General features: G+C 51.1%; 12 protein-coding genes and 1 non-coding gene across 13 annotated transcripts; 4 read left to right on the forward strand and 9 right to left on the reverse strand.

Annotated features, from left to right (window-relative positions):
• Nucleotides 1–69: 69 nt before the first annotated feature.
• CONPUDRAFT_t68 lies at nt 70–150 on the forward strand. The gene has a single exon. It is a non-coding gene; the product is annotated as a tRNA-Trp (tRNA).
• A 738-nt stretch (nt 151–888) lies between these two features.
• Nucleotides 889–1,585, reverse strand: CONPUDRAFT_166261 (uncharacterized protein). The gene is made up of 4 exons (XM_007771703.1): nt 1,395–1,585; nt 1,262–1,336; nt 1,093–1,199; nt 889–1,034 (listed from the first exon to the last, which is right to left on the reverse strand). Exons 1-4 carry the CDS (start codon nt 1,404–1,406, stop codon nt 929–931), a joined length of 300 nt encoding a protein of 99 aa, XP_007769893.1. The 5' UTR covers nt 1,407–1,585; the 3' UTR covers nt 889–928.
• A 1,123-nt stretch (nt 1,586–2,708) lies between these two features.
• CONPUDRAFT_137847 (uncharacterized protein) lies at nt 2,709–3,414 on the forward strand. The gene is made up of 3 exons (XM_007771704.1): nt 2,709–2,969; nt 3,025–3,140; nt 3,189–3,414. The coding sequence occupies exons 1-3, from the start codon at nt 2,775–2,777 to the stop codon at nt 3,244–3,246; spliced, it is 369 nt and encodes a 122-aa protein (XP_007769894.1). The 5' UTR covers nt 2,709–2,774; the 3' UTR covers nt 3,247–3,414.
• Nucleotides 3,415–4,045: 631 nt separating this feature from the next.
• CONPUDRAFT_166262 (uncharacterized protein) lies at nt 4,046–5,336 on the forward strand. Its single transcript, XM_007771705.1, has 2 exons — nt 4,046–5,178; nt 5,237–5,336. The coding sequence occupies exons 1-2, from the start codon at nt 4,222–4,224 to the stop codon at nt 5,321–5,323; spliced, it is 1,044 nt and encodes a 347-aa protein (XP_007769895.1). The 5' UTR covers nt 4,046–4,221; the 3' UTR covers nt 5,324–5,336.
• Nucleotides 5,337–6,238: 902 nt separating this feature from the next.
• CONPUDRAFT_154900 (P-loop containing nucleoside triphosphate hydrolase protein) lies at nt 6,239–8,211 on the forward strand (the record flags this gene model as incomplete). Its single annotated transcript, XM_007771706.1, has 6 exons — nt 6,239–6,661; nt 6,715–6,801; nt 6,865–7,539; nt 7,589–7,913; nt 7,960–8,126; nt 8,194–8,211. 6 exons carry the CDS (start codon nt 6,239–6,241, stop codon nt 8,209–8,211), a joined length of 1,695 nt encoding a protein of 564 aa, XP_007769896.1.
• Nucleotides 8,212–8,396: 185 nt separating this feature from the next.
• CONPUDRAFT_58071 (uncharacterized protein) lies at nt 8,397–8,972 on the reverse strand (the record flags this gene model as incomplete). Its single annotated transcript, XM_007771539.1, has 2 exons — nt 8,397–8,822; nt 8,874–8,972. Coding segments are annotated over 2 exons (525 nt in total), but the record flags the coding sequence as incomplete, so codon positions are not given.
• Nucleotides 8,973–9,019: 47 nt separating this feature from the next.
• Nucleotides 9,020–9,238, reverse strand: CONPUDRAFT_39834 (uncharacterized protein; the record flags this gene model as incomplete). The annotated part of the gene is made up of 1 exon (XM_007771524.2): nt 9,020–9,238. A coding segment is annotated over one exon (219 nt), but the record flags the coding sequence as incomplete, so codon positions are not given.
• A 15-nt stretch (nt 9,239–9,253) lies between these two features.
• Nucleotides 9,254–10,405, reverse strand: CONPUDRAFT_34928 (uncharacterized protein; the record flags this gene model as incomplete). Its single annotated transcript, XM_007771517.1, has 2 exons — nt 9,254–9,598; nt 9,695–10,405. Coding segments are annotated over 2 exons (1,056 nt in total), but the record flags the coding sequence as incomplete, so codon positions are not given.
• A 2,581-nt stretch (nt 10,406–12,986) lies between these two features.
• Nucleotides 12,987–14,337, reverse strand: CONPUDRAFT_144769 (uncharacterized protein; the record flags this gene model as incomplete). The annotated part of the gene is made up of 6 exons (XM_007771707.1): nt 12,987–13,274; nt 13,297–13,612; nt 13,644–13,711; nt 13,769–13,876; nt 14,083–14,160; nt 14,236–14,337. The coding sequence occupies 6 exons, from the start codon at nt 14,335–14,337 to the stop codon at nt 13,200–13,202; spliced, it is 747 nt and encodes a 248-aa protein (XP_007769897.1). The 3' UTR covers nt 12,987–13,199.
• Nucleotides 14,338–15,394: 1,057 nt separating this feature from the next.
• CONPUDRAFT_137848 (uncharacterized protein) lies at nt 15,395–17,266 on the reverse strand. The gene is made up of 8 exons (XM_007771708.1): nt 16,837–17,266; nt 16,643–16,773; nt 16,490–16,577; nt 16,239–16,311; nt 16,000–16,167; nt 15,899–15,943; nt 15,758–15,841; nt 15,395–15,702 (listed from the first exon to the last, which is right to left on the reverse strand). Exons 1-8 carry the CDS (start codon nt 17,087–17,089, stop codon nt 15,633–15,635), a joined length of 912 nt encoding a protein of 303 aa, XP_007769898.1. The 5' UTR covers nt 17,090–17,266; the 3' UTR covers nt 15,395–15,632.
• A 293-nt stretch (nt 17,267–17,559) lies between these two features.
• CONPUDRAFT_144771 (uncharacterized protein) lies at nt 17,560–18,577 on the reverse strand (the record flags this gene model as incomplete). The annotated part of the gene is made up of 4 exons (XM_007771709.1): nt 17,560–17,755; nt 17,807–18,037; nt 18,090–18,359; nt 18,425–18,577. 4 exons carry the CDS (start codon nt 18,575–18,577, stop codon nt 17,702–17,704), a joined length of 708 nt encoding a protein of 235 aa, XP_007769899.1. The 3' UTR covers nt 17,560–17,701.
• An 814-nt stretch (nt 18,578–19,391) lies between these two features.
• CONPUDRAFT_154903 (uncharacterized protein) lies at nt 19,392–20,249 on the reverse strand (the record flags this gene model as incomplete). Its single annotated transcript, XM_007771710.1, has 3 exons — nt 19,392–19,484; nt 19,655–19,765; nt 20,097–20,249. 3 exons carry the CDS (start codon nt 20,247–20,249, stop codon nt 19,392–19,394), a joined length of 357 nt encoding a protein of 118 aa, XP_007769900.1.
• Nucleotides 20,250–20,762: 513 nt separating this feature from the next.
• On the reverse strand, nt 20,763–26,693 carry CONPUDRAFT_154904 (SecY protein; the record flags this gene model as incomplete). The annotated part of the gene is made up of 10 exons (XM_007771711.1): nt 20,763–20,955; nt 21,050–21,387; nt 21,449–21,865; nt 21,940–22,048; nt 24,981–25,041; nt 25,098–25,485; nt 25,550–26,172; nt 26,226–26,505; nt 26,561–26,628; nt 26,684–26,693. 10 exons carry the CDS (start codon nt 26,691–26,693, stop codon nt 20,763–20,765), a joined length of 2,487 nt encoding a protein of 828 aa, XP_007769901.1.
• Nucleotides 26,694–26,794: the final 101 nt, after the last annotated feature.

Below are 26,794 nucleotides of genomic sequence, written 5' to 3' on the forward strand. Positions count from 1 at the left end.
TTTGATCAGAGATGCAAGGCAGAGCATTAGTTGTGGGTCCATAGAGTGGCATGCATCTGATTACGGCATGGACCCGTGGCGCAGTGGTAGCGCGTGTGATTCCAGCCTGGGAATTCCACAAGGTCATCCGTTCAATCCGGGTCGGGTTCAATTCCTTTCTCCTCTTTTTGCTTTCCTCGCTGATGAACTGCTTTGTGTGTCAATTCCAACGGATGCTAGCGACCTTTGCGGCTGAATGAGTTGCTGATGATCTGACCAGTGGTCCGTGTGCAGTGCAACACACGAACGGCGATACCTGTAGAGATCCCGGGATCTTCCGGGACAGCGCGTCTCCGGATTGCGCGCAAGATGTAAACGTCCGCCGCGATACCCGTACGTCCCTCATCGCGCTCATCACATTGACATCCAGCCACCTGCCCTTCCTCTCTGCATCATATCGGGAGTATCAAGACGAGCTTTGAGTAGCCTTGGCCGCTACGGACGGCATCGTGCTACTTATCTTATCAAACCCTCGGTGCTTCAAAGCCAAGATCACCCTCGTTCGTACCAATCCGATTAAGTCACGGCGCGCCCAAGTTGTGCTGCTACAAGGTTTGTTCCAATCTTAGACCTATAAGAAGAAAGTACGCCTAATCTCGCGCAAGTTCTTAGAACATGTTCGCTTCCAATCGAGACCAAGTTGATACAGACAGAAGCAGTTCCATTCAAACGTAAGTGCAGGTAACAGGGCTATTGAATGATCCGGTATAGAGAAGAGATAGCAAGGAACGTCGGTATTGTGGGTGAGCAAGAGACAAAGACGAGGAAGAAAGGGGAGAACAGAAATGAGTGTGGGGATGGGCTCAAACAAGGCCGAACGGTGAAGGAATATTAATGAAGTGGTAAGTCATGGGGTATACGGATGCTTGAGCACCTTGTTCGATGCTCTTCAGCGCGTCTCTGTGATGGTCTCCGTGGAGACCATGATTCTGAACTCAAATTGACGCGGGGAGGCAGAACCGTTTTCCTCTTCGCGTGTACTCGTTTCTGTTTGGCTAAACGGCGGTCAGAAACGAGTACCCTCGGCGATGAATACGATGAAAAGGCACTAACAACCATCTCGCTGTAGTCTCTGAAGGAGACTCGATTTTGACATCGTAGCCGTCAGAAACGCCACGTTGGCCAATTTCCTCTTGAAGCAAAAGAAGAAACAGTGTATCCTGCAAAAACATGTGCGGTCGGTGAGCTGTCAAGGTGAAAACAACGTTCAGAGCACCCTCACCTTGTCAATCGAGCTATTAGGTGCGTCCACCACGCTGCTGTGTGCAGGAGACGACGGGGAGTCGGTGTTCCTAGACTGCAGAAAGTCAATGCGTGAGGCGAAGAGGGACCACCTAGTAGAGAAGAAGTCATACCGGGAGGCTCATTTTGTTGGGTAGTACTGGAATGGAGTCGGTGGCGGGAGATGGGTTACTATTGTGAACGCAGAGGGCAGGTTCTTATGCGTTCGCGGGTGACAGTCCTTTCCATTCTAGACCCCGACCCAGCCTATGGGCGCGTATTTTGGGCCCCCATTTTCTCCGCTTTAGCTCGGCTCAGCGAGCTGCACTCGTTCCACTACCTTCTTTCTCGAAGATGCTCTGACATCCGAGTACCTCAATTAAGTCAATTCCAAGTCACGCATATGGGAGTCTGCCACGGCTCTTACCCTTTCATGGGTAGGCCAATGTTTCCTTAATGTGCATTAAAGCATGTCATCCCGCCTCGTGCCTAAATCACTTCCCTATAATGATAGTTGATCTTCTTTGGAACTCGATTCTCGACACGGAAAGCCGATGAGATCGACTTGAGGACTTTCGAGCGTGTATAACGTCCCGAATGCGGGTATATTTCCAGGTAAAGAGATTGGCCAGCTAGGGACGCTTCGTAAACTCGCACCGCAGGAGGCTTAGACCATACCTCCCCTCGTATACGCTGCCAACAGTTTACGTCACACTGGCCATGCCTGTGACTCCGGGGAAGCCTCTTGGACCCGCGAGTGCCACTCTCGCGGCCTGACCTCGATCGACTCATGGAGACTTTTCTGATAAGACCCTCTATCATGGATGCATGCCAATGCACCGGAACGGAATACTGTCAGTGCTACAGCAAGTTGGTAAAACGGCTAGCGGAGTATCAAATTGCGTCCCTTTTGTCTCCGCTGATATCATGCATGGCCCATTTTCAGGGAAGCTGTCAAAGGACGGCGGCCCCTTCACGGAACTATTTCGCCGATGATACGAGCTCCAGACCGTATGTCGGCAGTATCTCGCCACATGTTACGATTTGTATGTCGCCAATCATCCGGAGAGCTTTAACGTCAATTTGTCCTTGTCCTATTATGGAACCTGAGAAGGTACGAGGACCAGCCTCGCACCTTTATTGGAGCACGAGAAGAGTATCCAATCCCAGCAATTGCTGCATTTACTAATCTGGGCGGTCTATTCCTCATCTTATTCCCGTTCTGATCTCGCTGACACATCTGTGGATGTTTGTGGAAACAGACTGTTGTCTCTCCCGCTTACGCCTCGCCAGTGCCGCGCGGCTCGCTTGTATCGTTTCCCGTGTCACTGAATCTGATCTCGATCTCCGATCTCCGAGAATTAAGCCAGCAGGAATGTATAGGTAGCTATGTCCTCGGACGGATGCTGTCGCGCTTTTGTCCTCCTACTCGTCGATATGCTGGTGGTATAGAATTGAGGACTTGATTTCGCCTCGACTCTCGCTCAAACCTCCTTCACTCTTTTTCTTTTACCATGTCCACTACTATCGCTCATTTCACAAGTTTCCAGCGCAAATGGCTCCTTTATAAGGACCCTTGTACGCGCAAAGTTAGATTGAACTCTCTGGAGTGCGGTGGATGCGGGGACATAATTATCTGCGGTAACGAGTACGACCTGACGAGATGGCTCAAGCATCGAAGCTCATGCACTGGAGTGGAAATACTCGAGGTGAGAGTCGCGTCGTCGCACTGGCTTAGACCTCTTACTGACGCTTGTACAAAAGGAGACACAGTACTGGGATCATCCCTACTGTAAGTCGTACAGTGGCAGCTTCACTTCCTTGCCCACTCCACCCTCGGACCCTAACTCCCTACCAAGACGATGGCCTTTCTTCGTGAGGTAAGTGCGAGTTCGTACATCCAACGAGTCCGTCTAATGTGTTCATAGACTGGCGATATCTCTGCCCGTGCTTTTCAAATGCCGTCCTTCGGGCCTATCTCACTAGGACCAAGAAGATCTGAGGACGTACTCTCTTCTATTGTCGAAGCTCATGTCTACGTACTTCTGCACGATAATTCGTAGCTTCTCCCGTTAGCATCATTTTGACTCCGATAGGTGTCCTCCCTCACTCGTTATACTCGAATACTCTCTCTATATACCTCTTCACACTCACAGACATTGGAATTTAACATTGTTCTTCGGATGCACATCTTTCTACCGCAGAATATGCCAACTACATAGATTATCATGATACCGGACTTTAAGCTGGCTGCCACTGTTATTCAACGGTACGGAACCGTCACTATGGCTCAGCGCTCAGCACCCAGGTGGGCTGTGAGCCATGGGAACTCGCTCCTTGTTCGCTTTAGGGACTTGTCGGTCCCTCCGCCGTTCCCGGAGTATCGAGCATAACACATTTTAGGATAACTAGCGACAAATATGAGCAAATAAACCAAGGTAAACAGCAAATTAGACGCGAAAAGGGCCCAGTAATGCTCCCACCTGCTACGCCTGTAACCGGACCTTGTTTCCGAAGAAAACCCTTACATGAAAAACACCAATTCCCATGCCATCAGCATCGGTGCATTGCCGTGCGTGTGATTCGAACGCCTTGAGTATCGGAGAGTTGTTGGCGCTTTCCAAAAACGACAATCATGGTAAACAACAAGAACAAAGCGAGAGCGCCGAGTGCCACCGCATCACGATTGGAGACAAGGGCCCAAGCCCACACTATACAATGAGACCAAAATGGGAAACGGGGATATGTCTGCTTTCGCTGCCGTGACGTTTACAGACCTGGCCGTCGCCCTTCTGAGGTAGGGACGAAAGCACCCTTTCAGCTCAGCTAAGCGACGGGACCTTTTTAAACCACCTGTGTCCCTAAATTCAACCTCCAGTGCTCAGCATTTATCCCTCCTCCTCTTCATCTCGCACGTTCACCGGTTTCCCTCCCGGAATTCACGGCCTGCTATCCTCTACGATGCCACCCACCTTACCCTCTGCCTCATCCCTATCCACTGCCGGTGGCATCACGCTCACGCACCACGGCTGCTGGCGAAGCGCTAGCGACTTTATCCCTTCGACGTCGCCTAGTTATCTAGACGATCTCATTGCTCTCCTCGACGAGCAGGGCGTTCTTCCTTCTCTCACATCGCGTCTACTCCATCGCGAGAGAGAACTGTTATACCAGCACCACCCGCATCTCTTCACAGCTCCACCCAACGCGTACACCTATCCATCTCCCCCTCCTTCATCATCGTCATCGCCATCGGTGGCGTCGTTTTCCTCGCTGCCATCACCATCCTCAGTGTCCTCGGATTTCTCGCGTCACCCGTCCCCTGTCTCCTATTCTGGGTCGTACCCAGTATCATCAGCTCGTGACTACCCGTCGCCGTCTTCATCGCCGCCATCTCAACCTGGACGCCTCATCCTTCCTGTGCCTAGTAATCTCCCCTCTCCTCCATCACCGCCTCCTTCACGCCGCAAGCGCAGAACCTCATCGTCTTCCACGTCTAGGTACCACCCGTATGGTGACCACTCATCGGTTCAGCCGATACTGCGACCGGCATCGTTTGACGAGCCGCCGTCGCCGCTGCCTTCATCGTCATCGACCTATTCCTCACCGTTATCATCGTGTTCCTCGCTGCCTCTGCCACCGCCAGACAAGCGCCGAATCTCCCCTCCTATGAAGCTCGTTTCATACAGCGCAACCAACTTCCTGCAGGTCAAGAATCGGGCAGCTCGGGACCGCAAGTTTCGTAATGCAGCTCAGCGCTATGCCCAGCTGAAAGCCGACGAGTGCGTCTACTACTTCGACCACGTGGAGGCCGTCTGCGCGGGCTGTATGGTCCCCATCAAGCTCTGCGGCAAGGGACGGTACTATGACACCAACTGGAAGCGTCACAAGAAAAAGTGCCTGTATATTGAGGATGACAAAGTACGCAGCCTTTTCCGTTACCCAGCCTCTCGCGTCAGTGTCTGACGTTTTGTTCTAGCTTATCCGTATCACAACCTCGTCAACGGCCGACTCGCAAGTCAGAAACGCTGCTGTCAACGTTACCCAGTATCCGACACCACTATAGTCGTGTTATAGACACTCTCATCTTGTACGGTAAGCACCCACTGTTTCCCTCGTGAAATTGTTTCTGATCGTTGTGATTCGTCCAGGTATTATCATGTTTTGGATTTATCAGAAACCTCGCCGTCGACAACTTGTACTTTTCTTGTTATTTTTCCTGATAATTATCTATACTATTGTGCGCGTTTGCTTGTATTTGGCAACTGTGCGTCTATTCTCGCACCTGTGCCCCTTTTCCGTCTTCCGTTTCTTGCCAGCTACAGACTACAGTACCTTCCTGTGTGTAGACATTGTAAAGCTCGAGGGGAATAAACTTGCCGCCCAGTATCAACGATGGGGGTGATGGCGCATGGAGTTGAGTGGAATATCTAACTGGCACGAACACGAGCACTTGCCCGTAATGACAAGTGGCCGCGCGTCGGCGGGCGACGATCTCTGGCCTGGGAATCTTAATCGGCGCCACTGGCGGATCAAATGTGACAACCGGATCAGAGACTTCGGAGCCCCAGAATCTACGATCCGCTTCCATATATGGCTATTTCCCATCGGAACCTTCAGGCAAAGGCACCGAACCCCGAGACCAAGAAGCCGCCGTACCGGACCGCCGGAGCAGAGGACGTAATCCTGTCATGAAGTGCCCGACAACCTCGTGCCTCGACAACAGGGCGAGACATAGCCCGGTGACCGTTCCGTATACTTAGCACCTGTCGACTACGTGAGAGGGTCGTATACGGCCCGGTAAATTTGGGATGGAATCCCCTTAGTTCCTGTGGCCGCCCAATATGGATTACATCTTTCGAGTAAAATAGCCCCTAACTACGCGACGCGACGCTTTTGAGTGTCCCCAGAGCCTGAGTGACTTGCATTCGACGTCTTTCTAAGCTTATCTCTTCCTCTCATTGCTGGAAAACGAGTCCCAATGGAGTCTCTGGCGACTAAACGGGCAAAACGCTTTACTTGGGATGACAAGCGCTTCCAGGAGGAGATCCGAACCAAACTCGAGCATATCTATAACTTACAAGCTGATGACCTTCTCGGCTTTGCGCGAGAACGTCTTGGTTCTCGACTCGAGTCTCTAGATGGATACCTGAAAGAACTCGACTCCAAGCAGCTCCAGGATGCTCTTCGTGCCTCTCTGCTGCTATTCACTGTATCTAGGGAGCAGATGGTCCCTCGCGAGATGCAGCTGGACTGTCTTCACTCTATGGCTGCTCGTAAAAACTCGATGGTGAATGCATCTACGGGGTCTGGTAAAACTATTGCGATGCTATTACCTATTCTCTTGGAGCCGGAAGGTATATCTCTGGTCATATCTCCGCTGAAACAGCTGCAGACCAATCAGGTGAGCTTGTCTTCGCAAAATTCGTGTTAGATCCACAGTGGATATCTCTTCAGGTGACCGAATTCGCATTCTTTGGTATAGCCACCGCGGCCATAAACTCTGATACACCCCAGGAGCGTCATGCCGAGGAGTTCTGGGCTGTAAGAACGATTTTCCGCCTCATATAAGCGATTTACAGGCGCATATACTCACATCTTTTACAGAGGGTTCGACAAGGCGACTTTCCGATCATTATAGTCTCCCCCGAATCGTTTGGACCATTTGAAGGTGGAAGACAGATGCCTCGTTTTGCCTCTATGCTCTCGGACAACTACCTGCGCTACGGCTCTCGCATATCTCGTGTTTTCGTTGATGAGGCTCACTTCATCTACACCTCCGGCGTTCTTCTCCATGGTGCTCAGCCTTCTCGAAGGGCTTATGGTAAACTAGGTGATGCCATTCGTCTTCGATTACCCAAGAATACACCAGTGCAAGCACTCTCGGGCACCCTTCCTCAGCATATCAAGTGGGTAATCCAGGCGACTCTTCACTTTGGACCTGTTCATACTTGGGACTTCATCAAATACACGTCGAACCGTTCTAACATCACATACGTTTTCTGGGAGGTAATGGGCAGTTTGAACACGTTTGAGAACCTCAATTTCATTTTCCCTCTCGCTCATGGCGCAAAAATCCTCATCTACTTTGACGACATCAATCAGGTGGCAGCTGCGACTACATATCTGCAAAGTTTTCTCTCGCAGGAAGACCGCATTCGAGGAGTGGTCAGAGAGTATCACTCGGAGATGTCTGACGAGTATAGGCGACGTGTCTATCAAGAGTTCTCTTGCCCGGATGGTAATACCAGGGTGCTTTTAACAATGTCTGCTTGCGCAGTAGTGAGTATGCTTTTGCATCTGTTTTCGGTTTCTCAATTGTTCTTTGCAGGGCGTAGATATCTCAAACGTTACCATAGTCATCCAGTGGGGTGTCTGCTGCAATATCCCCGACTGGCGTCAGCGAGGCGGTCGAGTTGCTCGATCTCCTGGCATTCAAGGCCTGTACATAACTTTTGTCGAGTCATGGGTCAAGGGAAAAGTCCCTCCAGACGAGATTGATGGTGACCCAGACACACCACTCGTATCCCCACTCCCCGACAAGGCCGCGTCTAAGCACCAAAGGGTTGGCAGCGCCATGATCAAGCTTGTGAAGAATACAAGCCTCTGTGTCCGCGATTTCTTGGCGGCTTACTTTGATGACACAACCCTCGAAAGTACGTACTATCTATTCATTTGTATTTTAGCTGATTTGAGCACTAGGAACGCTCTGCACCAACATGTGGTGCTGCGATCGTCATCCAGCAAATCCTATCGATTATTCGAGATGGTTTACAGGCAGTCGACTCACTGTCCCTCCACCAGCAGCTCGCCGTGTCAATCCCAGTGACCGAAGGGATCCTAAACGCCCAGAAGGCGAAAGGAAGCATGTATATAGAGCACTCAGGGACTGGAGGGCCTCAACATGGAAAGCTCACCCTGACCGCTGCATGATAGCCCCAGACGAACTTCTAGATGACGATGGCATCAAGAAGTTGTCTACCATTCATTCTACACTTGTACATGCTCAGTCCGTCACAGATGCATTGGGAGAAACGGAGGAATGGCGATTGAGATGGGGTCAGGAGGTAGCCGAAGTTATTTATTCAGTACAACTTTAGTTGCATGTAATAGCAACCAATCATTTATTTACAAGCCATTCAAGTGTCATCGCTAGATATAACATCGTCTGAATCGCTAGTAAATGTGATACTCATTGGTGGTAGCTCGTCTACATCCTCCGTCCACTCTTTTCCCTGTTGAAGCAATTCAAGACGCTTGTTGAAGGCGGGGATGCTCTGCGACCTCAACCGTGCACGCCCATCATTGAGCAAGTCAACAGTAGGTTTGACACCATGAGTGTTTTTTCGGAGTGAATCAGCGGTAAGTAGGTCGTGCTCTTTCACCTTGTCCGCAACCTTGAAAACAAGAGCACGAGTGGACGGTGTTGTGTGAGTTTGTGACTGATATGAGAGTCCGAATGCACTTGATATCTTGCGCTTTGCCGCTTCAGCATGCATTATGCAGGCTGCACCGTCTCCGAGGCGATCCCAGTCACCCAGAACACCTTTAGCAAGGAAAAGTGTCTAATATAACATTACTTGCCTGTTTTTTGAGGTTTAACAGAACTTACGTACCTTGAGAGCGTCAACTCCATGCTCTGCATTCAAATCTGGGGCCATGCAGAACCCTGGACCACGGCCCGAGGGACAAATAATACTGTTGCGTCTCACAATTGCACTAAAACCTCATTTAGCATTGTTAACCAGATAAATATGCACACTTACGCAAACTCGGGTGTCCAGGCATGCTTGAAGTTGTGTATCATATGGAGTATCTCACTCGAATAGTTGTTACCCCCTGCACCCCGGAACATGCATGCAAGTGAGGGGAACATGTTCTCCACTCGACCATAGTCACCATCCGAAATTGCAGACACAAGTGTGAATACATGGAGAAGGTCGCGGAAGAGGAGACCAACATTGCGATTGACAACATCCTCGTCGGACTCCGCAGCTGGCACAGTGCTTGCAAATGAGTTGTGCAGCTGATCTGCGAGTTCTTTCATAATCTCTGCAGTAGGGTTAGATTTAGCGAAAGCAGTGACACTAGAGTATCCGTTTCGTGCGAGAATCTTCCGCCAGCTATCAATCAAAAGAGCATCCAAGGTCTGCCGAAGAGCCATCAAAAGACTATGGTAGTCCGGGTGCGGATTGGCAAGTCGAGACTTCTCTAGGAGCGCATAGAACCAGCTAAGGCTACCTGTTGTTGCCACAGTTGCTTGATGCTTGACATGCACCGCCCAGATTAAGTTGAGGACTAGATGGAAGAGAGCAAGCGCTACCTGAAAGACTTCCCGGCGCTCCCAAGAGTTTATGTCCCTACGGCGAACAAACTGGACAGCTCGTATTCGTTGGTTGGTTAGGACATCGTTTATCGTCAAGATGGCAAGCCTGACAAGCTGAGACGGTGTCATCCCAAACTCGAGTCGGTACAGCTCATCTAGATATTTGCTGTTCCCTGCGCGCGTTGCCTCCTCGATGGTGCTTGCTCTAGTAGCATAAAACGCCGTTTTGAGACCATGAGGATACTCGAGAACAACAGGGCGCTTCAGCTGATCGTTGTTTTTGAGCTCATCAGCAAACATGTCAGGGAAAAGGCGAAATAATGCCTCAATGATTGTTGCCTGTAGATCAGCCTTGAGTATTGATGTCTGTGCAGCCGTGAGCTGTACGTCATGCTTGTAGTCGAGGGAAGGCGCCATCATAAAGCGTTTAATGAGTCCAGAAGCGTCTAAGTGAGCTGGATTAATTGGAGTGGCAGGATCATCTCCTCGAAGCTCATAGATAAGCCCAAACGTCCCAGACTGGACCTTGTATGGCGTATCAAGCAAGCCGCGCTGCTCGATAAACGTGGATAAGGAGATATTGATGTTATCGTAGCCCAGCATGTGAGGACCCAGAGCAACAAGAGCAGCGAGACGAACACAGTGAGCAGCAAGGGAGTTGACCATAGCTGAGATTGCTGTGTACGAGATACAGAGTCGAGCAGCAGCCATCATCTCTATAGTCTTTCTTGAAGCCCCGGAGCTCCACAGCGCAAGACCGTTGACAACAGCAAATTTGAGACACTTGTTCGACTGCTGGCGAGCAAGCTGAGCAAGCATAATAGGAACAAGCTGTCAATGAACTCAGTTTACAGGTATACACAAATATTCCTCAAAAAACACACCGTGCGCGAGTTCTTCATCGTGTTCTTGGCAGACTTGAGACCAGTACCAGCGACGTCAAGGATTTCAGACAGGATTGGAGCCATAGGTACGAGAGGCTCAAGGATAGATTCGCGAGACCAAGCATCCAAGAAATCTGGTGTCACCTGCTTGACGCTATCCATGAGGAGAAAATCATGTACCTTCTTCATTTCTGAAACAATGCACGTCTTTGTTACTCTGATAGCAACCTGAGACTCGATAAGCCAGGTTGACAGCTTGTCAAATCCCCGAGAGTCCGAGACCAACGCATCCAGAAAGCAACCAAGAACCTTAGATTTATCAGCAAACCAGCGATTCGTATACCCAAAGCCCTCGGTGTTACTGCCTGAGACAAGTCTAGTGACAAAATCTAGTGGAGAAGAATCAGAACGTGATCGGAATAGCTGAAGTATGTGCTGGTCTTGCTGGAAATGAGAAAGCTTCCTATAGTCATCAAGTGAAACGGGGTAGTGAATCGCCTCAGAGTCCTCATTACATATGGTGCTCAGAGATGTTGAGACTAGAGTTTGAGATGAAGCATGTGTGCCAATAGAAGAGTCCTGCTGTGTTTGATCCAAGCCAAACTCTGCAGGTAGAGGAGACAGTGACCGCCAAGCCAGTTGAGATGGAGGAGCGTTAGGGATAGAACAAGGAAACGCAACAGAAGACGAGTTCGAGGTGTTCCTTGGGTGCTCATTGCCAGGTACAAAGCTAGGTGAGAATGGCATGGTGAAGGTGAACGCTGTCTGATCTTGCGTGGTCGGCGAGTTCTGAGGGAAACCTGTGAATTCAAGCGTATTCAACTCATCTGTTGCGTTGATGGAAGCCCCAGAGACCGTGTCGTTAGCTGCCAACGAAGATGCACCTTCTGGATGAGGAGGTTGCGACAAGTCCACCCGGACCCCGTTGTATTGACCTTTTGTACGTCGTTTCTTTGTGGGATGCGGATCGTAGCTCATGAAGTCCATGATAGTGGATGTTAGATGATATATTTGAGGTTTTAGAAGAATCGGACGGTGGTGTGTCGAGATATCAGGGATGCAGCTATGCTATGTACGGTGAAGCAGGACTTTGCTCGAGACGCGTCGCGTCTCAGGGGCTAGTTCTAGCCAATCGGATTACATTCACATCGGCGCTACTACAAATGCTCTATCTACATTGGGAAGCCTCGGGAACTAAGGGAATTCAAACCCAGATTTACAGGACTAGGCGAGACAATGGTAAGGTTGAAATGGGTGTTCCCGATTTGTAATGCTCCGCCGACCTCCCACCATTAAGAAGCGGCGATACAGGCCGATGGCCAATGGGAACGAGTGCAGGGTCGCTGAGAAGAAATGCAACTGTCAAGTGCGATGGAGTGGATCGTGGTGCGCTCCCAAAATTAACAACATCGACCCTGTTGGTGTACTATCTGACCATATCAAGCCCACTGCGTGCATTCGCGACGGGCGAGACCGCAGTATCGGAGCTTCAGCGCTTCAATACTGATTGGGAAAACCTGCGCGTGAGAAGACCGTTGGGAAACGTGCGGACGTCCATTGAATGGCGCCAACGCAAGAGAACGTTAGAGGTTGTTGAGATGAGCGCTCCAGTCCTGTGTAATCCCTTGTTCATCGGCACAATCCGCTGACACCCAATGCCGACTCACGCGAAAAGCCCGTTGCGTGTAAACACGGAAGTAATGGCCTTACCGTAAGAAGCTCTGATTTTGAGAATCTCCAGGGCGTTCATCGGGAGTATTGTAAAAAGGATCACAGTAGCAGCCGTCAGCGTTCCCTTCGCCGCGTTGAAAGGCACTGGATCAGTTTTTCCTTATGCGTCAACAATCGCGTCGCCATACTCACTCCAGATGAACGCGCAAAAGTAGTTTTTGAAAGAAGTACTAATGCTATGAATGAGGAGTAACTCGGAGGTTTGATGCTTCTGTCGAACCGTCAAACACCTATACCGTCCGCTGGTTGATATCAACGTTCTCCGCCATGAGGGCGTGAGCTAACGTTTGTTAAAGGCAGACTTTTTCAGGGACACCTGTTACTGTAGACATCAAAGTATGTCATAAGGTGAAGGATATAAAGGCGTAAACGTGAAACACTTGTCTCGTTAACCTTCCAGTATCGTCCACCACAGCACCCTCAACGCAGCACAGCACCCTCAAAGCAGCGCCACTATGGATCCTATTATCACCCGCTAACTCGTCGTCCGCCGTTCCAGCCGAATGGTCGCAGTAAGTCGCCTTTCTCCTCGCCAGTCTCCCCCAGTTCGTTATCAATGTTCCGCCGACAGAATTACGACTCCGGGGCCCCGTTCAGAGGTTGTATCCTCCTGACCTTGTTTGAGAATGAGCGTACCAACCACAACTAGTACGTTCCGCCGTCGTGCCAGCCTCTGCTGTTATTGATTGCGTAGTATCAACCAACAAACACCAGAGACAGATCTGACGGCGGTAATGATGACTTCGCTTGATACAGGCGTCGGCATCGTAGTCCTCATTAGAGAGGATGTCGATGGACTCGGGAGGTTACGAAGTCGCACATACACACTTGAAGTCTACTCTTGAGGAAGTTCGCGCTATATGTCAGCGGTCAGATAAATATAGTGGATATAGATACTTGTTCTGGTTGCCATTCTCCATACAGAGATTGCGCGAGTGGTACAACTTTTTTCGCTCGAAAGCATGGCATAAGACAGCTAGATAGGGACACGTCAGCGCGTCTTAGGTGGAAGGGGTGCCGACTATAGTTTCCTCCCCAAGTCCGGCTCTTGGATTCAGAGCGGCAGAGGCTGTCGGCTGAAAACATATAAGAACATACTCTCCGCACGTTTGACTGTGAAGAAACTTCTCGCTCGCCCTCTCCGCACTCTCTCATATAATAAAGAGGCGCCCATGAGCCACAACTTTTGCTGAAGGGCGTTTCAGGAAAGAAGTACCAAACGTCAGGCAGCCCTGAATGTTTCGGAGCCTTCTCACCGCTGACACATGCATATCGAACGGCACTGTCGGAACGGTGAGCACCCGTACGAATTCTTATGCAGCTGTCAGACTCATCTCTACCACCCATTGCAGCTGAAGGTGCTTGTAAAGAAGTCCTCGATGAACTCGGACAAACGAAACAATCGTGCGAGGATCTACCGCATAGTCAGTGATCAGTCAGCTCACAGATGATTGATGAAGGCGATAGTGCAGCATACGAGGACGTTGTATCTCTGATATTCGCGTAGATTGATCTTTGATGACATATAGTTATCGCTAAAGGAAAATCGCGTGCGGTTTAGCTGACATACTGAGATCCTCTGAGATCGGACCGATCCGATGACGTTGACAATAGATGAACTGGTGTTGGATGGGTGCCCGGCAATGGGACGTTTTGACGTTACAGAGTGGATGGTTATCTAGATGTAGAGTGTGGGATGCTATCAACATCGCTTGTATGTGACGAAAGGCGATGGCATAGTAGATCACGGCAAGCTCGAGTACTGGAGTTGCCACTCGCAAGCCAATCGACAGGATTGATATCCTACGCAAATTGCCGTCGGAGACAGCCGAGAGGAATGTGATTAACTTCTGCAACCTCATCAGTGCGGTCAGCGGTACTCACTTCTTGCTTACGCCATGAATACGAGATCCTGAAGATTGGGGCGAGCGTCTGTTCCTTCCCTTGTCCGACTATTGAAAGCTGAGTGTAAACTCGTGACGATCAACAAGACATCGATGAGTGCGGATGCGTGCCCGCATTTAGAAGCTCAAACACGGTGTGGGCTCCAATGTTCGCAGAAAGTGCCACTCCGTTTAGCTGCAGCTTCTCTCCTCCTACACCTTTCTTCATTCCCGGCGATGTTTCAACTTGGATCATGTCTTAACGGCAGAAACCACTCAATCGACGGACAGGAATGCCTTCCGAAGCCTCAAGGTGAGGCAAAAGTGGACGTAAAAACAGTAGGTCTCATTTGATTGTGACGCCACTCGCGTGCTGCCTGTGTCCGTTTAGGCCGACAAAGACAGAGAGACGATTAGAAACTTATTTGAAAGAGCATGGCGCTTCGGTCCAATTAGTGATGGCATAAAGGTCCAGTTCATTACCCCTGGAGAACCGTGAGTTTGGGATTTGACCAGACAATAGGCTGCCGAGGCCAGCTTAGTCCATGCTGACGCCACCACCAGGTTTCTTGAGCACGATTACCCTACCATTGAGGTTTGCAAGACCATTGTTGAGCAAGTGACTTATACCACGGTCCCGCAGGTGCGACCAGCTCTGCATCATCGCTGACAATGCTTACGCTGTAGCCTGATGATCCATAAGTGGCCTGCGTTCGACATAGTCGAAACGAATTGATCCCTACCTGGAGGGCGTACCGGTCTTTATATGATCTTTCTTCCTAGGCACTCCTTCACCTTGACCAAGTGACACGGGAGATAGGCGATATTCGGCGGGGATTCTGTGAAGCAAGTTAAATCAAAACTCCCTGTTTGAAGAGCGGTGATGTGTGTGTCTGGGACGATACATCATAGCGTTCTACCAACGCTCGTTAGACGCCCAGAGAATGAGCAGTAGAGGACGTCCACATCCGAATTGTTATAATCTCATCGAACTAGTATTTCATAGTGTGCTACAGAAAGAATCAACGAGTTCCGATCGGATGGTAACAGAAGAGTGCCCATACCGAGTCAATCAAGGCGTTATGCAGTGACTGCCGAGGAAAGTCAAGGCTTACGCGTCGCTCTACCTTTGTTCCAAATGTAGCAAAACGATACATGAGTCTCCACCGCCATTCGAGAACGTCTAGGATGTATGCGAACTGGTTAGGTGCACTGAAATGAATGAAAAACTAGCTGGGCGCTGTCTCAGGTGTCTGGCTCCTTGATGGTCTGAGGGACGCCCGAGTTACCTAAACAGTGCTGAGAGCAAAGTCGTGAATTAGGTAGCATTGGAGGATAACATGACTCGACTATATTGACACTGTCATATATACAATTAGTACTGGGGTTACAAGTGCGAACATATGGGACGAGATGAACCAAGGCGGCATAGCATCAAGGCAAGAGGGATCAAGGGACAACATCTCCGATGCCATCGAGAAAAATGTGTTTGAAAAAGAGGAGAGTCAGTGACGGCTACAGCGAGAATTGAAGAGACCTTGGTTAAGAGCGTCAATCCTCTTCATCATCTTCCCCGCCCTCTTCGTCCGAGTCCGGCTGAATGGTGATCATATCATTGAGACTAGTGGAAACGCGTCAGAAAATCCCCGTGACAAGATGATCAAGACAATGATCACCATCTCACAAAGGGCATGAGCACTTCGGCAATGCGCCTGAGCTCGTCAATAAAGTCGGGTGAGGTCACAACCTTGTCGGAGAATCTATCAGCGAAGGGTATCAGCAACAAAACGCAACGCGATAAGGAGAAAATAAGAAACCTGGTCGAAACGATGAAGGACCTGCACCGAAGCAAATCGATATCCCTGCAGGCGTAGTCAGCACATTGCGCTGCGAAAGAAGAGAGGCTGGCGAAACGTACTTATGTCCCTTGTCAATTCCTTTAGGTGCGCCCTTGAGCTCGTCCTCAGCCCCAAAGATGTTCTGCTTGCTGCCTTTGGGATGAGGCCGGGGTTCACCAAAGAGCTTTACAAACGCTGGACGTGCAATGACCGCACGGAGTCGGTCCGGGGAGCGAAGAATGTTGTTTCTGTTGATGTCGTCAGTATATCAGATTGAGGGAGGATTCGACGGTCGACGGTCGACGGTCGACGGGCTCACCTAATCGTCTGCAATTCTTCTCTAGCAGGACACCATGATCCTGCAGCGAGCATGCTCTGATCGCCTGGTTTGACTGGTAGATATCAATTAGTAAACAGGGCGTAATATTGCAGTGAGAGGACGCGCACCCATACTGCAAAGGCCACCATTCTCATTAGTGGCTGAATGAAAGTAGGCATAGCCGTAGCTTACACATGATCTTCAAATGCCAATCAGCAAACTCGTTCGAAAGGACAATTTAGGATACTCACAAAATGCGAACTTGCCCTTCCGTCCGCTCCGCGAGAAGCTGCCGGAGAAGCCGGTCTTGTAGGGCGTCTTGTCGTTACTGAATCGTATCTAGCAATGGCCCCCCATGAGTCGGCCTTGACAACGTGCCAGCGAAAGGATGACATGCAACTCACATCCCGATATATCCGGTGAATGACATCCTTGGGAGGCAAAGGCGGAATCTCGTCGTCCACCTCCGTCAACATATCCGTGAAGGCGTCAATAAACGCCTTGAATTCAGCCTCTGTACGTCTATAGATAGGTTCTGTAATGCGAAGTTGCTCATTTAAGCTCTCAATGCAGATGAGATAGAACGATGAAAGCGCACCTCGCAACTTGAACCACTGCCTATCGTTGTTCTCGGGCTTTTGCAGATCGCTCAGGAAACTGAACGTGTGCTGCGATATCTGGCCCTCAGGCGCCCACCCGTCTTTAGGAGCCTGAATGACCCTCCCTACCACCTCTTGTCCCTCCTCTAGCTCTGGCTCCTCGTCTTCCTCGTCCTCGTCGGCCTTGGTGCGTCGCTTCTTGCGAAGGGTAGCCGCCTTCTTAGGGGACGACTTCTTCGCCAGACTGGTCATTGCAGCGCGTTTCCGCTTCTTGGGCGGTGGATCGTCATCTAGGTTGTCACTATGGATGGATACATCGTCATCGTCATCCTCCTCCGCGCTCTCCTCATGGTACGCGTCTTCACTAGGTGGGTCGCCCGCAGAGGTTTCGCTGTCCTTGGAGAGAGATTTCTTCTTCGTGGCAGTGGCTTTGCCGCGAGGGGTAGTAGCTGCTCTTCGTGTACGTGTCACGGGCATGTTGTGTAGAAAGAGTAAGGATACGCGTAGAAACCGATAACTCGGGCAAGAGCAAGACTCGGGCAACGGTCATCAGTCAGCGCGACCACATGACGTAGGGCCGTGGAACGGTCACGTGGTGCGCGTCCAATGAAGCGCGCTCATGCCCGTCCTCTTCCGTCCATTAAACTCTTGAACTCTTCGTTAGCAGCAGTGTTCACGCGTTCACGCGACCCCATCGTCGTTCAGACTGCAGTGGTACGATTATTATAGTATTGAGTAGCCTAATGTCCTCATCGCAGAATACCTTCAGCACAGACAGCGAGTTTAATGGCAGTTTGTTTACAACTGCCCTTGCAGCTAAGATGGTGGCCATGATGGGCCTCTATACGTGATATGCTCACGATATTATGAATGACATGCAGAGTCCGCATATGTCAAAAGGAGCTCAACCTCCCGCCTCTGATTCATCCATCAGCTATGCATGTATGCACGCAGAACGAGACTTCGTACCTCTGCTTCCTCAACTTGAATTCCCTTGCACCGGCCTCTATGCATGATCCAGTTATAAGAGTTATATCTTGCCCTTTGCTCTGAGCGCAGAGCGATCCACTTGCCACACCCTCTACATCTGACCTTATGCGGTTGAATCTCGTCTGTGTACTCAGCTTGGAGGAATGAGATACGCTGCTCCTCGCCTTTCGTCTTAGGCTGCACTATCTCTTGTGGCTTCTCAGCTAGCCTCTAACCAAAGCTCTTCAGAAATTCCTGAGGCCAAGATGCAAGCCGGACACACCTCTGACTCCAAGATTTTGGAACATTTCCGCCTGTGCAACAGCCAGTGCCTGAGACAGTACTGGCCTTTTGAGCCCAGAGCAACCCATGAGTTGCACGCGCGACATAGAGCTTTTTGCGGATGAGCCTCCGCCACGTACTCGTCTGCCTTGAGGAGTACAAAACGCTGATGTGCTTTCGTCAGCGTTCTCTTCTGTTTTCGCAGAAGGAGCGCAAGACGCTGATGTGCATCCGTCCACGTCCGCTTCTGTTTACGCAAAAGGAGGGAAAGCTGCCCCCATTGTCAATCAGATCTCCGTGCCAGTGACTATACCTACCAAAAGTTACATAACGTACCTCCATGTTCTGGGCAAGCTCGCACTGACTTCGGTGTTGGAACCATGGTTTGAATCTGTCTTCGTGCGTCGATCGCTCGCCCAAGATGATCCACTCCGAGCAGCCAGAACATATAAGCCTGCTTGGGGAGACGTCGACCTCGGTACCGGACATGGTCGCATAAAGGGAGGGAGGAGACCTACAACTCGAGAGCGAGCACCGGCCAAGTTCTTTTGAGGCGTCGCGATGGTCGCGTCAACCCTGGACTACATATATCGGATTCACGTAAACGAGAAGGTACGAGGAAGGCTATTTACTCCGAGCTCCGCCAGAATTCCCACTGAGACCCAGACATGGCAAGCCAATTACTGAGTCTGTGGTGCACATCTTGGGCGGCCATTCCGCCAACATTGCATCCCATTAGGTGATATCATTTACCATCAAGCTCATCAGGAATTTTGCAGGCATCAGATCAGACATTCGATAAACAAATGCTCGGTGGAAAGTGCAGAGGAACTACTTTGGCTCTGGCAACAAGTTATGGCTTATGACTCGAGCGAAATGTATCACCGACTGCATAATACGGATGGCTGTGTGGCGGTCAGAAGGCCGGTAGACGCTCTCGGGAACGGCATGCATGGTGCCAGTGAGGAGAGAAGAGGAATAACCAGAATGGGCTGAAAGATGTCCTCGCCATTCATATGATAGCTGTCCGATGACGTTTCGCTTGGGCTTCATTCCCAACGAGAGGTCGTTTCCCCAATAAAGTGGTTTACCTTGTGGAGCTGCAGCTGCTGCTTTGCCACAGATGCGCGTCGCGAACGTGTTGCGAAGGAAGGGTAGGGATGTGCGTGATGCCGTGTGTCTCTTGGTACAATATCTCGCAGAAACTCTTCTCGTTGAGTTGATTACGACGTCTCTTGTAAAACATACATCATCCCGCACAATGCTTGCGTATCGGAATCCAAGCGGGGAACTACTGAACCCTCTACGATGGAGTGCCCGCGAGCTCGAGGGACTCATCTGAAGGGAACTCATTTGAGGAATCCTCATGCGTTAGAAGGCGAACAACCTCTAGCCTCTATGTAGATAGTCAGCCTTCTGTACGCATGTGCATAGCACGAGACCGCGTACCTCTATTTCCTCTATTTTCTTGCATCGCCCTCTATGATTGATCCAGTTCCGAGGATAATACCTGGCCGCTAGCTGCGACCGCAATGCAATCCACTTACCGCACGGCCGACAACGTACCCTATGCGGGCGGAACTCGTCTACGTATTCCTCATCTTGAAAGAAGGCAATACGGTGCTCTTCATGATACGTCCTAGGTCCCAAGTCTTCGCGGGGTTCTTCAATACGTGCCTAACGAAAGCGCATTAGCATGCAAAAACTACTACGCCTGAGGTCAAATCGTAAGGTAGACGCGCCTCTAAATCCGAAATCTTGGGACATCTCCCTCTGTGTGCGTGCCAGCCCCTGAGATGATACTGACCTTTTACGTTCAGACCAATCCATAAACCGCATGCGCGACAAAGGACTTCGTGCGGATGAACGTCGGAAACATATGCGTCTGCCTTGAGGATCGCATAGCGCTGACAGGCAGTTTTAAATGTCTATTAAGTTCGGCAGAGAGAGAAAGCTGATCACCAAGCCCGTCCTTTGAAACAACTAGACCTAGGAATAAACTTCTTACCTGCGTACTATAAGCTTGCTGGCATTGACTCCTGTGTTCGTGCCATGTTTTGAACCGATCTTCATCCGTTGACCACTCGTCCAGCGTGATCCACTGCGAGCAGTCAGGGCATACCAACCTGCTTGATAAGACATCGACTTCGGGGGCGGACATGGTGACGCAAGGGAAGGAAGGAGGGAAGAGAGGATATCTGCAGCGAGAACAATAGGTCACTCCTTTATGAAACCTCGCATCGACCCTGAGCGCAAATACCGACCGGCGCAGCCGAGACGTAGCCGAAAGGGCACGAGCCATGAGAGAGTCCATTTGCCCCCAATTCGCCGAATTCCGCGGAAAGTTACTAGGCTTATATCCTACCTCGTCTAGAATTCGGCGGCGACGTTGTTTTGGGTAATGACATCTGCCTTATGAAGGCGAGGTCATATTGGAGCTTTGGAGGAACAGATCAAAGAGATTGCCATGACGCGTCCTCGGCACGTACGTGACGCCCGCTGTAGAATACGAACCAGCCGGTGGAGGAGAGGAGAGACGCTAGCCGACGGTGAATGCACCCATATATGTGTTGGGAGAATGACTTGCAAACCTGTGTGATAGCCTTGAGGCGAAACGCCAATGTATGCATTGGACATGGAGCACCCAGCTCGATACATCGGCAGACGAAAGGTACTACTTGCCCTTCTTAGCTTTACCCGCCGCCTTGCCCTTCCCGCCAAACGACTTGCCCTCGAACCCTGGCCGACTCTTCGTCTTGCCCTTCGAAGCGCCGCCCTTGCGGCGTTCATGCCGCTGGGCGATGTTGTCTGAGCGCTTCTTGACTTTGGCAGCCATCGACGTCTCGAGCTGCTTCTTCCTCTCGTCCCTAGGAAAGCAACGTCAGCCTCTCAACGGAGAGAATCGAGGACGGAAACAGGCGAGCCATAGCGAATAGGGACACGAAGAGCCAGAACACGTACCATTCCTTTTTGCTTTTCTTCTTTTCCTGATCCTTGCGCTTGACCGCCTTTTTCAGCTTCGTCTCGTCGTCCTTGACCTTCGTGCCGCCCATACGCGCCTCCGCAGCTGCCCACCGCTCGCGTTCCTCAGCAGCCTTGCGTTTCTCCTCGGGGAGAGACGCAAGAGAATTCTTGTGTGCGTGAAGCTGGTCAAGAGCTGTTTTGGGGTTCGAGGACGTAGTGTTGGGGAGAAACTTTGAGCCTTTTGATTTTGATGGGGATTTTGAGGAGAGCGCGGAGAAAGTGACGTTTGTCTCGGTTGGGCGGTGCGAGGGCACGTCGGGGACGATGAGTTGGGTCTGCAGACGCATGAATCAGTATATCATAGACGGACAGCAGAGCAACGAATAGTCTGCTCACATTAGTCACAGGCCCCTTCGTCCTCGCTACAATGGCCTCGGCCTTCTTGCCTGCCTTCTCCTTCTCCGCTTTCCGCCGCTCCTTCGTCTCCTTGCGTCTCCGCTCGCGCAACGCCGCACGCTGAGCTCTCCGCTCTTCTAAAAGTGCGTCTCGCGAATCGGGGTCTCCACTCCCGCCAGGCCGCCGCAGAGCGGTCATGCGTGCGTGCAGCTTTTCGCGGAGGGCGGCGATGCCCTGAGCAGGTGGCATGGGCACGAGCGACTCCTCTTCCTCCTCAGCATCGTCTACATCGCCATCATCGCCGCCGTCTACCTGCATCGCATCGTCGAGTTCGCCCGCGGAGGCGTCATCGTCCGATTCGTCGTCCTCGTCTGCACCACCGTTTATGTGTGGTGTGTGGTTGACGGAAGGATCGAGCTGATATCATTCATGAGTACACCGTATCAAAGTGTAGGTGGTAAAGAAGAAAAGCGATAGCATGATGGGCCCACCTTGTCGCGCCGTACTTTTCTGGCCGCCTGTTTCTCGGCGTCCTTGTTTTTATGCGTGTGTTTTTGATACTTCGTTGACGGTCCCGCATTTTCATTGTGGAGGTAGTACCTGGCAGGAATCAGACTTAGCAGAGTCTCAAAGGTCGAATTGTGAGCCTCGAGAGATGCACGCAGCTCCTCTGCGGACGTGGACATCGTGGACTTGGGCGAAGTGTTACGAGGGGAGGGGTGTCAGGGGTTCTACTGGATGTTCCGCACGTCAAGATTTTCCGGCGCTTCCGACCTGACCGGAATCACCACATATCCATGCCCATTGCCCTCGTCCGCTTCTATGGTCGGTGGACGTTCACTGGCCGTTGAATGATATCCATACACTTGCTCTCATGGCATAGAACCTCTCACATGGATCGTCTCTACCTCCTGATCAGTGCCATATGAATGCACCCAGCAAGATCCCGCACGCCCATATTAGCGCCGTGCGGACACTCTGTCTATCTAACATCAAGCTTTCGCTATTATTCAATGGGTCATCCTGTGCATAATGGAGGGGCACAACGTCAATCCTATCACCGGGATTGAGATGTCACGTCCACTCTTATGTCCGCGACACTGTGCTACTGTGGACGAGGTGCGGACGCGTGTCCACCAGCACCGTCCGCTGCAGAGCCGTCCTGGATGAAGGCCGGATAGTTATGTAACCTCTCGCAAAGTCAGTACTTATATCGAGTTTGAGTTTGAGTTTGATTGCCTTTGTCGTTGGTCATCCATGGCTGTCTGTGCTGTAGCTCAGGACGTCACCAGCATGTAAGTTGGATAACCTTTCTTTCGATCGCTGTCGCTGATCTCTCTGCCACCATCACCACCGGTACTGCCAATATGCGCATAGGCTGGCACCTCATGTGGGTCACAAGCTTCCGTATCTCGTTCACATTCACATTCTCTCCAATTAGCTGCTAGCATGGAATTTAAACTGGACGCTTTATGGCGTCTTGGCCGCTCAGCTATGTATGCTTCTTCGCTTTATCCTGACTCTAAACCTGATGGCGTTAGATGCTTATCATGCCACGGAGCGCCAGGATAACAAGATCATCAGATTGGTCGTCTACGGAACGTTCCTGATTGAAACTGCACAAACCTTGGTGGCAGGACACGACGCCAACGCTATTCTTGTCGGGAGCTGGGGATGTAGCGAGGGTCTATACCGATTGAACACAACCTACTTGTCCACGAACATTCTACCGAGCGTTAGTGAGTCGTCCTGTATGTCCAGCGTAATTGCCTCTGATTAGGGCCCAGCGGGCATACTTGTGCAGTGCTTGTCCGCATGGCGAGTTCGCACGGTGAGCAAATCGACGGTTCAACCCATGATGATCGTAGCTGTGAATTGCCATCTATATCCCTGCTTGCTTAGCTTTTCGCTCACACTATTTCCAGCTTTCGGTTGTACAAGGCTCTTTCGGCTTATTAGCTGGAGTCCTCGAGCGTGTCTGGAACTACGCGGACGACTCGGAAGCCACCCACAACCTTCCTTGGACATTTACGGTGTGCTTTCTAGAGATTTTACGGCTTTGACGTATTGCTCAACTGCGCTCAGCCATGGCTGGTTGGGACTGCCGCGTGCGACATCGTCATTTTCTCCCTCATAGCTTATCATGTAGGCTCCAACTGTGTTTGAGGTTCTTTTTTAACCAACTGATGTGCATTTACCAATAGATAATCCAGAAGGGGCTGAATATCACGCCACTTAACAACCAGCGGAATCCAAACAGGACACGCCTCAACCGTGTTATATCGGTTGTCGTAGGGACCGGAATGCTCTCTGGTACGCTTTCTATACTTCTTTCATGGCCAATACCATCACTTACTTGTACGTTCAGCTATCACTGCCATCCTCTGCATCGCCTTATTCTATGCCTTCAAGGAAAATCATTTTTACTTTGTTCCTTCACTCTTACTTTCAAAAGTATACAGTAACTCGCTTTTGGTGGTACTGAGAAACCGTGACAACACATCTGGCCAGGCGGGTGCCCCGGCTTTGCCAGGCCATGTTACTGCAAGCTCCCAATGTTAACTCATCCACATGCAAAAGCCTGCCCCAACTCAAAGTCAAAATAGTAGATGCCATGGCGTTGTCATGGTCGCTCCCAGAGCAGAACACTGGCAGGACAAGGAGAGTTCTCGCTCGCGTTCGACTTTGGGCAGATGAAGAGATTTTGTCGTTCATTTCGCGGAGCTCGATGTCTAGCGCTTTCATTACGACATAGCGTATGACTACTCTAGTATGTTCGAGTTATAAGTACGTTCTCTTCATCGTGTTCATTGTAGTACCTTAAACAATATTACGTATTCACTGCATGTCCTGTGTACGCAGTCTGTACAAAACGAACGCGTTATCCACCCTGGCTCAAGGTGAAGTAAAACAACTCCTGCCGTCTCGCGGAACAGCTGCTGATAGTGACACAAGCCTGAGCTATAGCCTTGCATGTGAATGCAAACGCGTGAATAAGAACAGTTGGCTGGTAGGACCAGCATAGATCAAATTGGCTGCTTACTCTAATGATGCTTCAGAAGAACCATAAAGAATACAGACACTTAGAACAACAGCCGTGATAAGGCAAGGTCGAAAGCGTAGGCATTTAGATGTGTGACTAAGCCGACGGCAAGCCTAGTCAGCGCTCAACGAGTATGCTGCTGTATGCTTGCTCTGGTGCGCTAAAAGATCTCATGCGAAGAGTTTCCCGCATCTGATGATCCATAAAGCTCACCATGCTTCAGTTTGCCGCGGCTCTGACTGACGGTATTGAATCGCGTCATGAATCACCACATTCCTTCATGTGAACTGGAGTGCACGTCATGAAGCATTTATAATAATATAGCAGCCCAAAACTGCATGTGTGTATCCGACGTACATCCAGCCGACTCCCAGCGCGGGGCGCGGAGCTCTTCGTGAGTATTAGGCAACAGTATTAACCGCGCTTGCGTGCGTTCTATGCGATAACCTTTTTATCCCAACAATCACCCCATCGACTGGTCAGATTTACATCAAGTCTCCGAGCGCAGCCATCTCAGGGCCACCCGACTCCCGCATGCCGATCTCCCAGTCTATAGGACAGTTGTCATCAGTCATGAGCGTACAAGATGTAGGGGAGGGCACTTACAGGAGTAAATGATCGTAACAGCCATGAGGATACCAGTGCCGCTGCCAATGGCGCCCATGAGGTCAGCAGCGACGGACAGCAGGCCAAGGATGGCACCGCCGAACGCAGCAGCTGTGGGGATGACGCGCTTGAGCTCCTTGTACATCGAGCCCTCACGATGACCGGCCATGACCATCTGCTGGTCCTTGAGCTGCTTGGCAACGTCACGGGGTCCGCTGCCCGAAACCTCAATCCAGGTCTTGGAGAAGAGGGCGCAGGCAGAGGTGATGAAGGCCACATAAAGGAAGGCATGGATGGGGTCAAGGAGAGCCTCCCCGATGGTGTGCGGAGGCGACATGTAGTACGCGAGGCCAGAAACAGCGCGGAGCTGGGGCGAGTCCTCCATGGGCTGCAAAACGTCCAGCGTCAGTCGATTTGTTCAGGGGTAATGACCTAAAATGGAAATAACAAACCTCCCAAACACCAACGAGCTTGACGAACAAGTTGGACGGGAAACGAGTAGCGAGCATCTGCGAGACGATGAACACGTTCGAAGTGAGCGCCGACTGCAGCATGATGGGCATGTTGGACGTGTAGAAGAGCTTGACGGGGTACGAGCCACGCTGGCCGCGGAAGCGGTTGCTCTTGACGGGGATCTCAATACGGAAGCCCTGGAGGTAGATGACGGCGGCGAAGACAACGACGGTCGCGATGAGGTTCATGACGTTGGGGAGCCTGTCGCGCCAGAATGCCTCGCGGAGCGCGCGGCCCTTGTCGTTCCAGGTGAAGAGAAGGTGGAAGAGGGCGACGAAGGCACCCTCGAACTCGGGGCCACGGCCGGTGTTGACAGTCGTAGGCGAAAAGGCCTTCCAGACGATGGACTCGCAGATGTTGGTCGCGATGAAGAGAGAGATACCGGAGCCGAGACCGTAGCCCTTCTGGAGAAGTTCGTCGAGGAGGATGACAATGAGTGCAGCGGCGACGAGTTGGACGATGAGTAGGAGACAGACACCAGCGCCGAGGTCGCTGGGTTGTCCGTAGAGACCGGTGACGACGTAAACCGTAGCTTGTCCGAGTGAAATGATAAGAGCGAAGACTGTGGAAATCGTCAGAACGTCATCACGTAGCCAGAAACTGCAAACCACGTACGCTTCTGTGCACCGCTGAACAGGGCCCTGTCCTCCTTCAAGCTAAAGTCGACCTCGATGAGGTTGGCGCCAGCGAGAAGCTGCATGATCATGCCAGAGGTGACGATAGGACTGATACCAAGCTCCATGAGGGTTCCACGGTTCGACGCGAGGATGACACGCATCCAGTAAAGCGGGTCGGACGAGTCAGAGGACATGATTCCATACAGCGGTACTTGCGAGCACACAAGGAAAATGAGGAGGGTGACAGCGGTCCATAGTACCTTCTGGTTGAAAGGAACCTGAAAGACAAGAGGCGTCAGCACAAGACGGGCGTTTGCGCGTGTCGCTACATACTTTGCGGTCGGGCGACGCAACCTCAGGCAGCAGCGGAAGGAATGGGCGGACAAGGTTCAGAAACCGGACTGTAGAGCAAGTTGTGAGCAATCTGCCACTGTTCAGAGTGAGATGGAGACTCACAACCGCTCATGGTGAAAAGAGCGGGGGACGAAGAGAAAAGTTGTGGACGTGTAACGGTGGGACGGGGAAGCTCGCGTGAAATAAGCAAAACGCACAGACGTGGCACAGAAC

The sequence above is a fragment of the Coniophora puteana genome (assembly GCF_000271625.1).
Source record: "Coniophora puteana RWD-64-598 SS2 unplaced genomic scaffold CONPUscaffold_8, whole genome shotgun sequence".
Taxonomy (NCBI): domain Eukaryota; kingdom Fungi; phylum Basidiomycota; class Agaricomycetes; order Boletales; family Coniophoraceae; genus Coniophora; species Coniophora puteana.

Coding starts and splice junctions, on each gene's coding strand:
- CONPUDRAFT_166261 (XM_007771703.1), bottom strand. Junction 1,200..1,261: donor CTAATAGCTCGATTGACAAG/GTGAGGGTGCTC, acceptor ATGTTTTTGCAG/GATACACTGTTTCTTCTTTT. Junction 1,035..1,092: donor GAGACTACAGCGAGATGGTT/GTTAGTGCCTTT, acceptor ACCGCCGTTTAG/CCAAACAGAAACGAGTACAC.
- CONPUDRAFT_166262 (XM_007771705.1), top strand. CDS start 4,222: ATGCCACCCACCTTACCCTCTGCCTCATCCCTATCCACTGCCGGTGGC. Junction 5,179..5,236: donor TGTATATTGAGGATGACAAA/GTACGCAGCCTT, acceptor GTTTTGTTCTAG/CTTATCCGTATCACAACCTC.
- CONPUDRAFT_137848 (XM_007771708.1), bottom strand. CDS start 17,089: ATGACCAGTCTGGCGAAGAAGTCGTCCCCTAAGAAGGCGGCTACCCTT. Junction 16,578..16,642: donor TTCACCGGATATATCGGGAT/GTGAGTTGCATG, acceptor GGCCATTGCTAG/ATACGATTCAGTAACGACAA. Junction 16,312..16,489: donor GAAGGGCAAGTTCGCATTTT/GTGAGTATCCTA, acceptor GATATCTACCAG/TCAAACCAGGCGATCAGAGC.
- CONPUDRAFT_137847 (XM_007771704.1), top strand. CDS start 2,775: ATGTCCACTACTATCGCTCATTTCACAAGTTTCCAGCGCAAATGGCTC. Junction 2,970..3,024: donor CTGGAGTGGAAATACTCGAG/GTGAGAGTCGCG, acceptor CTTGTACAAAAG/GAGACACAGTACTGGGATCA. Junction 3,141..3,188: donor CGATGGCCTTTCTTCGTGAG/GTAAGTGCGAGT, acceptor ATGTGTTCATAG/ACTGGCGATATCTCTGCCCG.